We start from the raw sequence: 12,500 nt of genomic DNA, 5'->3' as shown, positions 1-12,500 counted from the left end.
CAGGTCGTGACAGTTCACCTTCTTTGAGACAAGAGCTATAGTGATGCTTGCGAGAACGACTTTTTACTGTCAATATCGGCTGCTGAGTTTCATTTTTTTATGTTTTCTGCTAGTGTGCCTCGGGATTTTTCCAATGAAAAAAATGTGCCTTTGCTCAAAAAAGGTTGAAAAACACTGATTTAGAGGTAGAATTGATCCCTCTGATTAGCTGCTAGCCACCAAGAATGAGCAGATTTTTAAAGGTTAGAAAGCGAAAATAAAAACAACCTTTTGTCTTCTTGTCTCTCATAATGGTTGTGAACGACAGGCAAAATTCCAAAAACAAACGTAGTTCCGCTTTAAAGGCTGCCGACAATGCTCGACTTTAATGAACCACTTACTGTGTCAAGCATTTCCCTGCTGTGGGCCGCCGAAATGCAGAAACGTGCTCGGGATTCGATGATGGGGGTTGCCGGGAAGCCCACGACGACGGTGCCGATGTTGCGCTTCAACATCTCTCGACCAAACGCCCTAAAATTAAAATGAGAACATCGACATACATTTGTGGACTCAATCGACACCTACAGGTGACACTCGTGGGTAGGTTCATTTATCCCAGCAATTAGATTTACAAGGCGTTTAACATATGATACCATTTGGACGATTGTGGCTCACAGCTTCTTAAAACCTCAAATTGTAAATCTCTTGGAGTTTTCCAAAACTGTAACCATGATCATCCAACTTTTAACAAATAAAGGGCTTAACATACAGTATCTAAGGACAGGCACTGTTCACATTTGAACTGATACGGTACCAATAGCCCAATACCTGGCAATTGATGCCAGTACTCAAAAGGTACCAATTTTAAATATCTCATTTTTATAGCAACATATAAAAATGTCTTGTTTAATTGTGGCATTTTCCAAGTCTCATTTGCAAATACAGTAAGGAAAGGATTCATATAGCCCCATTCCTGGGTGGATCTCCCGTGAAAGGAAGATGGGGAGTTAATCATTCTGCAATGCAGTCTGCTGAAAATGATGGAGAGTGCCACTCTGCATAGCAACTGACGCTGTGGTCAAAGTTGGAATTGCCACAAAACATATTTAAAGAATAATCAACACTCTACTGCCGTCTGGCGCCTCAAGTGGATAGTGCAAACACCCCAATCCGTCACGTTTCAAGTATCAGGTAAACTGCGACGAATGGAGCCATATGAATGCCCTTCCTGCTGTATGACAATAGTGTATAATTAATGGTGTGTTTTTTTTCTTGGTTGCACCCTAAAAGTGTTAATACTTTAAATATTGTACTTTTTTAGGCACCAACTGTTTGATCGTGACATGCGTCTTAGTTGTAGTTTTCATTAACACATTTGGAGGTGTTGAAATAGCCTTGTAAAATCGCTAATGCTAATCAGTAGCATGTCAATAGCAAAGCCAATGTATATTAGCATCAAGCTAGTATGTTTTTTGGTCAAGTGGAGCCTTATTTTATTTACATCGTAGCTTTTTTGAGTCAATTTCTTTGTTGGCATTGAACATAGGAACATTACCTCGAGGTAGTTTAGTGCCGAAGTGCGAAGAGCCATCCGAGTCAGCAGCCGGGCGTGACCTCATGCACAACTCGCCTGGGACGATAAATTGTGCTCGACGATATTTTGACATACAAATTATCGCAGTTAAACAATATTATAGGATTTTAATCGACACTTTTGAGTGACATACGGGTTACTGTCTTTAAGCTCTACAGTGGGCGGGGCTTGTTTAAGCAGCAAAAAGCCTGATAGCGAGTGTCAAACGGAGGCAAATTTCTACAACATAGTTCTGCAGAACAGTGATAATATATCAAATAAGTTGATGGGTTTTTTTACCTTTACTTTTCGCCGTGTTTGTTGCATCTTTATTGCTCTTGTTGATTGTAAAACATGTGTTGTGGGAAGTAGAGGAGCAACGTTCATATATTCTCAATATTTAGTATTTTATTGTTCAAAGTTAATATTGTAAATCCCACGTTCTGTATTTGTATGTACATTGAGTGTCTTTTGCAGTAAAAAATAAACAGACCAGAATGAACTTTAGTTTTTTTTACTGAAAAAGACACTCAGAATGTACATAAAGATACAGAATGTGGGATTTATAATATGAGAATATATGAACGTTGCTCTTCTACTGCAGACCACCTCCTTGATCGACATCTTTTATAATCGAGCAAGAACAAATGTGCAACAAACACAGCAATAAATAAACGCAAAGGGTAAAAAAACATGCACATATTTGTCAAAATGATCACTGTTCTGCAGAACTCTGCTGTAGAAATCTGCCTTTGTCCGACACTCTATCAGGCCCCGCCCACTCTGCCCCCATCTCTTCGTGCCAGGTGTGCATACAGCAGAGCTTCCTGTGTGACTCAAAAGTGCAGATTCTAACCGATGGAATCATTTCTATCGTTTGAAAATATCCAGCGGGCCGCGTTGAAATGTTAATTATGTTGTGTTATGCCAAGGTAGCCCAGGTAACTGCCTTTTTTATGCCGTTTTGCAAGACCCGTGTCATGTGACTTTAAACTTGACACCTCATTGGCTGCTTCTGAGACAGGATCCATTGCTTCAGTCTTAAATTACCGGTCTTGCTTTTTGAAGTAGCAAATTTTTCGACACTGAATTTTGAAACATGCATTTTCCTAACTATTATTTTTTTTTTTTTTTAATGAAATTGTCAGCATAATTTGATGTAAAAGAACTTCAGTTCACAAAATTCGAACGCAAAAAATTCAGTTACATAAATTCAGTGTCAAAACAAAGCTTTTGTAATAAAGACACAAATGAACCGCCATTAAATTCCACCGCAATTTATCATTGCCGATGTGTTTAGTATCTGTCATTTTAAGCGCTTCACATTTGGTCAAAGTCCCTCGGAGGAGTACGTTAAAAACCTCTAAAGGCTTAGTGGCCACATGCGTGGACAGCACCTTTTAGGTCTTATTTCCAAAATTGTGTACACTACTGAATTGGGGTCTTATGGCCGCTTATGTGGACACTTTTACTGCCATCTGGTGGTGTCAGAAGAGTATAACATACAATGGAATTTGGGGAAAAAAGTGTAAAAATAAGAATTAGCATGTCACTGAACATGAAGTACACGTTTGTTACTTATGGACTAAGTACATCATATCAAAAAAATGATTTTTAGTTTTTATTCTAATTAGGGTCCAATAAGCCCAAATAGCAAAGAGAAATAAAAAAAGCATGTAAACAAACAGCTTGGGCCTTAAGATCTTTTAAAGTACGACCCCAAATTTTTGTCCACGAATACAAAGCTGGCCGACTGTCGGTTTGATTTCAACTGTGGGTTCTCAAGATTTTTACGTGCGTCTTGTCATGATAGAAGTCTCCAGCGATTTTCGCGATCTAACTAAATCCGTTGGCATAGGCAATTTTTTTCACATTTTCAAGGGGGCGCCAGACAGCTAATTTGGATATTTTGTGTTCGAAACCTCCAAATTATAAAAATTTGCGCCATTTTCAACCGAGATAAGGGCCTTAAAAATGAGATTGAAGTGGGAGAAAAATAATGCGATAATTGCAGCCTTTGCAGGAAATAGGTGTACCCTTATGGCGGGATTCCTGACTTCATTAAAACTGCGAAAAGTCAAGAAAAGTACTTTTCAAATTTTCTTGTAATCAGACAATATTTTCAGTATATTAGATGGAATTTTAAAATGTTTTGAAAAATGTTCGATGTATTAGATGGAATTTTAATATATATATTTTTTAATTCCATCTAATATACCGAAAATGTTGTCTGATTACAAGAAGTATATGAATGAGAAGACATAATGAACCTTTTTGGGCAAGGTAAGAAAAGAGCCCTTCTGCACACACAAAAACATTTGCACCAGCAAACGCAGCTCCAGTAGCCGCCTTGAAATCCCGACGTATGTACAGCATGTTTCCCAGGGTGAGACACAAGTTAAAGTATAGCATTAAAAGGAAATCACGCACCCAATTTTAGCGGGCATGTAGAGCATCACGGGTACGACCGGCGAGTCCTTGTTGCCATAGATGATGACGCCCATTTCCCGGAGTTTCCTGCGGAAGTAGGTGGTGTTCTCGGACAGCTGTCGGAGGCGGTCCGCACCTGAAAAAAGGTAAGGCGGAAAAAAAACCTGGTCAGACTTATCACGTAATCTCGTTTTTAAAGCAGCACTATGGAACACTTGGGGCTGAGCTCTGTGAAGTCACGCACCCTCGATAACTTGGCACGCCGTTTTAGTCGGCCTTCAAATTGCTGATTTTCCGACAATTGCAAGTGCAGTCCGGTCCACTTGCCTTTGAAGACAGCCAGGATTCATTAAGTCTGAGGTCAGCGAGGGGTGAAACTAAACAGGCATCGATCCTCTCAAGTCTGTCCGATGCCTCCTGAGATAGCATCTTAGCCAAACAAACAACCATGTGGTACAACGTGCCAGCAGCAACATACATCTGTCCGACTGTGCTGGAAAACAAACTTCAAAGCACCAGGAGAAACAACCAAGTCTGAAATTATACTTTTTTTTTTTTAACCAAGTGAAGAATACATTGCTTATGCTGAACTCCATGAACTAAAAACTTCAATTGGGACGGTTGTGTCGAGCAACTCTTTCTATATCATTGACAGTCTTGTGTTCCATTCTTAGATATGACTGAACCCTGTCCACTTTTCATGCCGGCCTGAGCCAGAACCTATGAGCAGCTGTCCATGCCCAGGAAACATTGGCAGATCTTCCGAAATGGTGTCTGGATTTCCAAAGACTTGAAACAGGTGACTTAGCTGTGAGCCATTAGGCTGTTACGCAACTCTTCCACAAGGATAACGAGAGCCAAGGCGTGTTTAATGGCTCGGCTTGACTGATGATGTCATGAAACGGCGGAGGGCAGTCCGAACCAGGGGAAAATGGGTTTAGACACGTAATTGATATCAATTAAATATACGATTTTTTCTTCCTCTTTGTTGGAAGAAACCGGAAGTTGCGAAGCAAGGTTGGTTGCATGGACAAAGGCGCTCGCTCTTTGGTAACCGAGCGACGCAGGAAGTGATCACTGATCAGTGGGAGTGACACGCTAACAGTCAATCAGTTGACAGTATCAATTATCGGGTTTGTTTGCGCCATCTTATTGTCTTGGGGTTGATTCTTCGTATGGAGTGAGAAGAGAAGGTCAAAATGAAGAAATTATGGATAAAAGAGGAAAAGTCAACAATAGAGATGTCCGATAATATCGGACTGCCGATATTATCGGCCGATAAATGCTTTAAAATGTAATATCAGATATTATCGGTATCGGTTTTCAAAAAGTTACATTTATGACTTTTTAAAACGCCGCTGTACGGAGTGGTACACGGACGTAGGGAGAAGTACAAAGCAGTTGCGTCTCCCAGTCATACTTGCCAACCCTCCCGATTTTCCCGGGAGACTCCCGAATTTCAGTGCCCCTCCCGAAAATCTCCCGAGGCAACCATTCTCCCTAATTTCTCCCGATTTCCACCCAGACAACAATATTGGGGGCGTGCCTTAAAGGCACTGCTTTTGCGTGCCGGCCCAATCACATAATATCTACGGCTTTTCACACACACAAGTGAATGCATGCATACTTGCTCAACAGCCATACAGGTCACACTGAGGGTGACCGTATAAACAACTTTAACACTGTTACAAATATGCGCCACACTGTGAACCCACACCAAACACTGTGAACCCACACCAAACAAGAATGACAAACACATTTCGGGAGAACATCCGCACCGTAACACAACATAAACACAACAGAACAAATACCCAGAACCCCTTGCAGCACTAACTCTTCCGGGACGCTACAATATACACCCCCCGCTACCCCCCAACTCAACCCCGCACCCCCCAACCCCGCCCACCTCAACCTCCTTATGCTCTCTCAGGGAGAGCATGTCCCAAATTCCAAGCTGCTGTTTTGAGGCATGTTAAAAAAAATAATGCACTTTGTGACTTCAATAATAAATATGGCAGTGCCATGTTGACATTTTTTTCCATAACTTGAGTTGATTTATTTTGGAAAGCCTTGTTATATTGTTTAATGCATCCAGCGGGGCATCACAACACAATTAGGCATAATAATGTGTTAATTCCACGACTGTATATATCGGTATCGGTTGATATAAGAATCGGTAATTAAGAGTTGGACAATATCGGAATATCGGATATCAGCAAAAATGCCATTATCGGACATCTCTAGTCATCAACAGTTTTTTGGATTTTTATTTTTTTAAAGGGACCGTAGTAAAAACCAATGTGGTCTGTAAATGATGCAAGGCGCTCGTCCCCATACCACACCACCTTCACGGCGCTCACCCATTCGAGCACAGCTATAACTTCCTGGCACTAAACCTGCAGAAAATTGTTCTCAGGTTTCTCTGTTTATATTTTCACACTTTGCACTATTTTGTTACCCTTTATTAAGCCTTCCTAACATATTCCTTTGTGTATGTGTGTGTGTGTATGTGTACATATACTGTATATTAGGGTTGTACAATATACCGGTATTAGTATAGTAACGCGAAACTAATGAATCATATACGGTACTATACCGCCTCTGAAAAGTACCGGTCCGCCACCCATTTTGTACCACTTGTCCTTAATAATGTTGACAAAATACTAGAATGGAAAATGACACAATATGTTACTGCATATGTCAGCAGCTAAATTAGGAGCCTTTGTTTGCTTACTTACTACTAAAAGACAAGTTGTCTTGTATGTTCACTATTTTATTTAAGGACAAACTTGCAATAAGAAACATATGCTTAATGTACCCTACGATTTTTTGTTAAAATAAAGCCAATAATGCAATTTTTTGTGGTCCCCTTTATTTAGAAAAGTACTGAAATAATTTTGATACCGGAACCAAAATATTGGAATCGGGACAACACTAATATATAAATATATATTTTATTTTTTTATTTTCACTCTTTGTTTCATTGCAGCCATTTACGATCAGTGCCAATGTGACACTTAGAAAAAAAACAGTTTTCTCATTGATTCCTTAAAGGCCTACTGAAACCCACTAATACCGACCACACAGTCTGATAGTTTATATATCAATGATGAAATCTTAACATTGCAACACATGCCAATACGGCCGGGTTAACTTATAAAGTGCAATTTTAAATTTCCCGCTAAACTTCCGGTTGAAAATGTCTATATATGATGACGTATGCGCGTGACGTCAATCGCTGAAACGGAATTATTGGTACCCCATTGAATCCAATACAAAAAAGCTCTGTTTTCATCTCAAAATTCCACAGTATTCTGGACATCTGTGTTGGTGAATATTTTGCAATTTGTTTAATGAACAATGGAGACTGCAAAGAAGAAAGTTGTAGGTGGGATCGGTGTATTAGCGGCTGGCTGTAGCAACACAACCAGGAGGACTTTGACTTGGATAGCAGACGCGCTAGCCGACGCTAGCCGCCGACCGCACGGATGATCGGGTGAAGTCCTTCGTCCTTCCGTCGATCGCTGGAACGCAGGTGAGCACGGGTGTTGATGAGCAGCTGAGGGCTGGCTGGCGTAGGTGGAGCGCTAATGTTTTTATCATAGCTCTGTGAGGTCCCGTTGCTAAGTTAGCTTCAATGGCGTCGTTAGCAACAGCATTGTTAAGCTTCGCCAAGCTGGGAATTATTAACCGTGTATTTACATGTCAATGGTTTAATAGTATTGTTGATCTTCTGTCCATCCTTCCAGTCAGGGGCTTATTTATTTTGTTTCTATCTGCATTTGAGCCCGATGCTATCACGTTAGCTCAGTAGCTAAAGAGCTTCGCCGATGTATTGTCGTGGAGATAAAAGTCACTGTGAATGTCCATTTCGCATTCTCGACTCTCATTTTCAAGAGGATATAGTATCCGAGGTGGTTTAAAATACAAATCCGTGATCCACAATAGAAAAAGGAGAAAGTGTGGAATCCAATGAACCCTTGTACCTAAGTTACGGTCAGAGCGAAAAAAGATATGTCCTGCACTGCACTGTAGTCCTTCACTCTCACTTTCCTCATCCACGAATCTTTCATCCTCGCTCAAATTAATGGGGTAATCATTGTTTTCTCAGTCCGAATCTCTCTTGCTGCATTGTAAACAATGGGAAAATGTGAAGAGTCCTTCCTCCGGTGACGTCACGCTACTTCCGGTATAGGCAAGGCTTTTTTTTTTATCAGCGACCAAAAGTTGCGACCTTTATCGTCGTTGTTCTCTACTAAATCCTTTCAGCAAAAATATGGCAATATCGCGAAATGATCAAGTATGACACATAGAATGGATCTGCTATCCCCATTTAAATAAAAAAAAATAATTTCAGTAGGCCTTTAAGATACTGACTTATGTGTGTGTGTTTCCAGCAGTGTTTGATCTACACAGATCTCCAGGTCCGGCGTACCACGCTGCTTTGTGCCCAGCATGGAGGCAAAAGAGCACACACGTGGACACACGCACATCTGAAAACTATAAAGCAAGTTGGAGGTAGTATACGAGCGCATACCAGCGTTACATCGGGTGACAGTGCTATTGCCAAGAACTAGACGCCTCACAGAATATAACGATGAACTATCAGTATCTTAATTCTCTTATTAGCTTATTGATTTGGGATCTCTTGCAAATAACATGAAGTGAAATTATGTATGAAGAAACTGGGCTAATATGGTTTATAATAGAGAGCAGCATGATAATACAAGTCTGCCCCATTCTGGTGCATACTGACATCTAGTGGTCATATGCAACATCGCATTAAAACAGCTGCAGACTGGGACAAAAACTTGGCAGTGGACTTTATAATCCTGATTTTTATGCTATTTACCTTTATTGAACTCAACCCTGAATTTATCATGTGGGACGGCGAGGTTCGGTTGGTAGAGCGGCAACTTAAGGGTTCCAGGTTTGAGCCCCCACTGCTGTCATCCTAGTCGCTGCGTTTGTGTCCTTCAGCAGGACAATTTGCTCCAGTGACACTCACTGTGGTATAAATGCAGCTTAAAGGCCTACTGAAATGAATTTTTTTTATTTAAACGGGGATAGCAGATCTATTCTATGTGTCATACTTGATCATTTCGCGATATTGCCATATTTTTGCTGAAAGGATTTAGTATAGAACAACGACGATAAAGATTGCAACTTTTGGTATCTGATAAAAAAAAGGCTTGCACCTACCGGAAGTAGCGTGACGTAGTCAGTTGAACATATACGCAAAGTTCCCTATTGTTTACAATGATGGCCGCATGAAGTGAGAGAGATTCGGACCGAGAAAGCGACAATTTCCCCATTAATTTGAGCGAGGATGAAAGATTTGTGGATGAGTAAAGTGCAAGTGAAGGACTAGTGGGGAGTTGAAGCTATTCAGATAGGGAAGATGCTGTGAGAGCCGAGGGTGACCTGATATTCAGCTGGGAATGACTACAACAGTAAATAAACACAAGACATATATATACTCTATTAGCCACAACACAACCAGGCTTATATTTAATATGCCACAAATTAATCCTGCATAAAAACACCTGCGTGTTTGTTATGCTAGCTCCTAGCTCCTCTGCTAGCTCCTAGCTCCATAGAACACGCCAATACAATTCAAACACCTGATCAACACACACAATCACTCAGCCCAAAAGACAGTTTACCTAACCCAAGGTTCATAAAGCTTATATATTTTTAAAAAGTTACGTACGTGACGCGCACATACGGTCAAGTTATCGAATGTTTAGCAGCCAAGGCTGCATACTCACGGTACCTGATATTCAGCTGGGAATGACTACAACAGTAAATAAACACAAGACATATATATACTCTATTAGCCACAACACAACCAGGCTTATATTTAATATGCCACAAATTAATCCTGCATAATAACACCTGCGTGTTTGTTATGCTAGCTCCTAGCTCCTCTGCTAGCTCCTAGCTCCATAGAACACGCCAATACAATTCAAACACCTGATCAACACACACAATCACTCAGCCCAAAAGACCGTTCACCTAACCCAAGGTTCATAAAGCTTATATATTTTTAAAAAGTTACGTACGTGACGCGCACTTACGGTACGGTACGTGTTATGCTAGCTCCTAGCTCCTCTGCTAGCTCCTAGCTCCATAGAACACGCCAATACAATTCAAACACATGATCAACACACACAATCACTCAGCCCAAAAGACCGTTCACCTAACCCAAGGTTCATAAAGCTTATATATTTTAAAAAAGTTACGTACATACGCAAAAAAAAGCCAAAGCTGCATACTCACAGTAGCACGTCTGCGTCTTTGTCATCCAAATCAAAGTAATCCTGGTAAGAGTCTGTGTTGTCCCAGTTCTCTACAGGCGTCTGTGTATCCAAATCAAAAGTCCTCCTGGTTAGAGTCTCTGTTATCCGAGTTCTTCCATCTTGACTGCATCTTTCGGGAATGTAAACAAAGAAGCGCCGGCTGTGTACTGTTGTGGCTGACTACGTTCGAAAAATACGTCCATTTCGCACCGACAACTTTCTTCTTTGCTTGCTTGGCTTCCTTCTCCATAATGCAATGAACATGATTGAAACAGATTCACGAACACAGATGTCCAGAATACTGTGGAATTATGAAATGAAAACAGAGCTTTTTCGTATCGACTTCAATGTGGAAGGCATACCCGTGTTCGCCGGGCTACGTCACGCGCATACGTCATCCGCAGAGGCGTTTCGAACCGGAAGTTTAGCGGCAAATTTAAAATGTCACTTTATAAGTTAACCCGGCCGTATTGGCATGTGTTATAATGTTAAGATTTCATCATTGATATATAAACTATCAGACTGCGTGGTCGGTAGTAGTGGGTTTCAGTAGGCCTTTAAAGATTTAGATAATGGCTTTCAATAACTAAAGAAATATATAAATATAATTCACTTCACATCAATTATTTATTTTTTGTGCAAAATGACAAAATGACCTCCACCCAAAAATAGTCAAAACTTAAATGACAATATGATAATATACTTTATTCCACTGATTTTACCTTCTGACATAATCATATCAATCATATCAAGGCTCTCCGGCACTTGGCAATCACTCCAGCAGGACTGAGAGCAGACTCAGCCAAACTACCTCGAGGTAATGTTGCAATTTAACTCAAAACATGCCCCATTGGGAGTAAAATAAGGCTCCACTTTTCCAACAAATGTGCTAGCTTGATACTAATAAACATTGGCTTTGCTATTGACATGCTATTGATTAGCATTAGCCATTTTACATGGCGATTTCAACAGCTCTAAATTTCTTAATGAAAACTGTAACTAAATGCAACCTTAACCCTCTGTTTAAAAAAGCAGGAACCCATACGACAACACCACCAGGGCTGGGAATATGTTTGCTGTTAAATTTCACATAAAGCGCAGTGTCATTTATTATTTAATATTTACAGGCCATTTTTGGTTTGTAAAGTGTGTCTGCATGTCGCAGTTTTTATACACCAAGGCAAGGCGCAGCAAAAAATAAATAGATACATAAAATGCCGTCAATCAATCGGCCCATTATTTATCAGCCAGCAAGAAAACTCCTGGTAAAGTAGTACTTCAATTTCCAAGTTTAATTGGTTCTCTTTGGAGCTCAATTTTTTTGGTGCCATATATTACATAATGAATGCTGTATGAACACTTTTTGTTGTAAATTACACAAATTATATTTATCTTGGGGCAATCAGAGTCACCCACCTCTTCTCAAGTTTTACGTATCATTGTAGCGACTATCTTTTTAAACAGGGTGAGCACTAATTTATCTCCAGTGCCCTTGCCAGCTTAGGCCACATCCATCTTTTTTCACCTTCTTCCCGATGTAGTACCACTAACCATAAATTCCAGACTATGAGCCGCTACTTTTTTCTTATACTTTGAACTCTACGGCTTCAGTGTTTCCCATAAACTGCCAAGATACCTGTGGCGGTGGGGGCGTGGTCACCATGACATCATCGAGTAATTTGCATAATTTAATACAATATGATTTTCTCTAAAAAGGCTCAAAAAATGTATACTAACTAATTAATAATAACAGTTTTGTTTTAAACGTCCATCCATCCATCCATTTTACATTATGAATACACAAAAGATAACTACTACAGTATCAAATTAGTATTAGTATCTGAAGCACCTTCTCCACGTGTTTATTGACAACAGGGTTATAACCTGGACACGTTAGCTCGTCGGTATGGTAACAGGTGACTGTTACTGCGTGCATTCTTTCGTATCTCAAGTTATCATTACGTACAGGTATATGTATTGTTGCATTTGAACAACTGTATTGTTGATAATAAAGGTAAAGTATTGGTATTGTTCATTATCAATAGCGCTATTCCTATTGGTATTTGTATTGCTCCATTTGTAGTGTAATAATGCTCATTGTCATTTATTTCTGTATTGTTTTTTATTTTCGCTAACTGCTTATTTGCTATTACTTTTACCATCATATTTGTACATGTCGTATTTGCTGATGTTGCTCTATTGTTGTTGTTGTTGTG

At 40.0% G+C, this 12,500-nt stretch overlaps 1 protein-coding gene across 2 annotated transcripts in view; it reads right to left on the bottom strand.

Moving 5' to 3' along the window:
* The window catches only part of sptlc2b (serine palmitoyltransferase, long chain base subunit 2b), a 79,542-nt gene that overhangs the window by 9,672 nt on the left and 57,370 nt on the right, over positions 1 to 12,500 (bottom strand). For both annotated transcript variants that reach the window (XM_062033803.1, XM_062033804.1), the window contains 2 exons: positions 3,983 to 4,118; positions 381 to 510 (listed from right to left, as the gene is read on the bottom strand). In XM_062033803.1, the coding sequence (XP_061889787.1) occupies positions 381 to 510; positions 3,983 to 4,118 (266 nt within the window). The remainder of the gene's footprint in view (positions 1 to 380; positions 511 to 3,982; positions 4,119 to 12,500) is intronic.

This window comes from Entelurus aequoreus, linkage group LG23 (assembly GCF_033978785.1).
Source record: "Entelurus aequoreus isolate RoL-2023_Sb linkage group LG23, RoL_Eaeq_v1.1, whole genome shotgun sequence".
NCBI classification, from domain to species: domain Eukaryota; kingdom Metazoa; phylum Chordata; class Actinopteri; order Syngnathiformes; family Syngnathidae; genus Entelurus; species Entelurus aequoreus.
The sequence above is the reverse complement of the archived record's forward strand: the minus strand, read 5'-3'. Positions and strand labels throughout refer to the sequence as shown.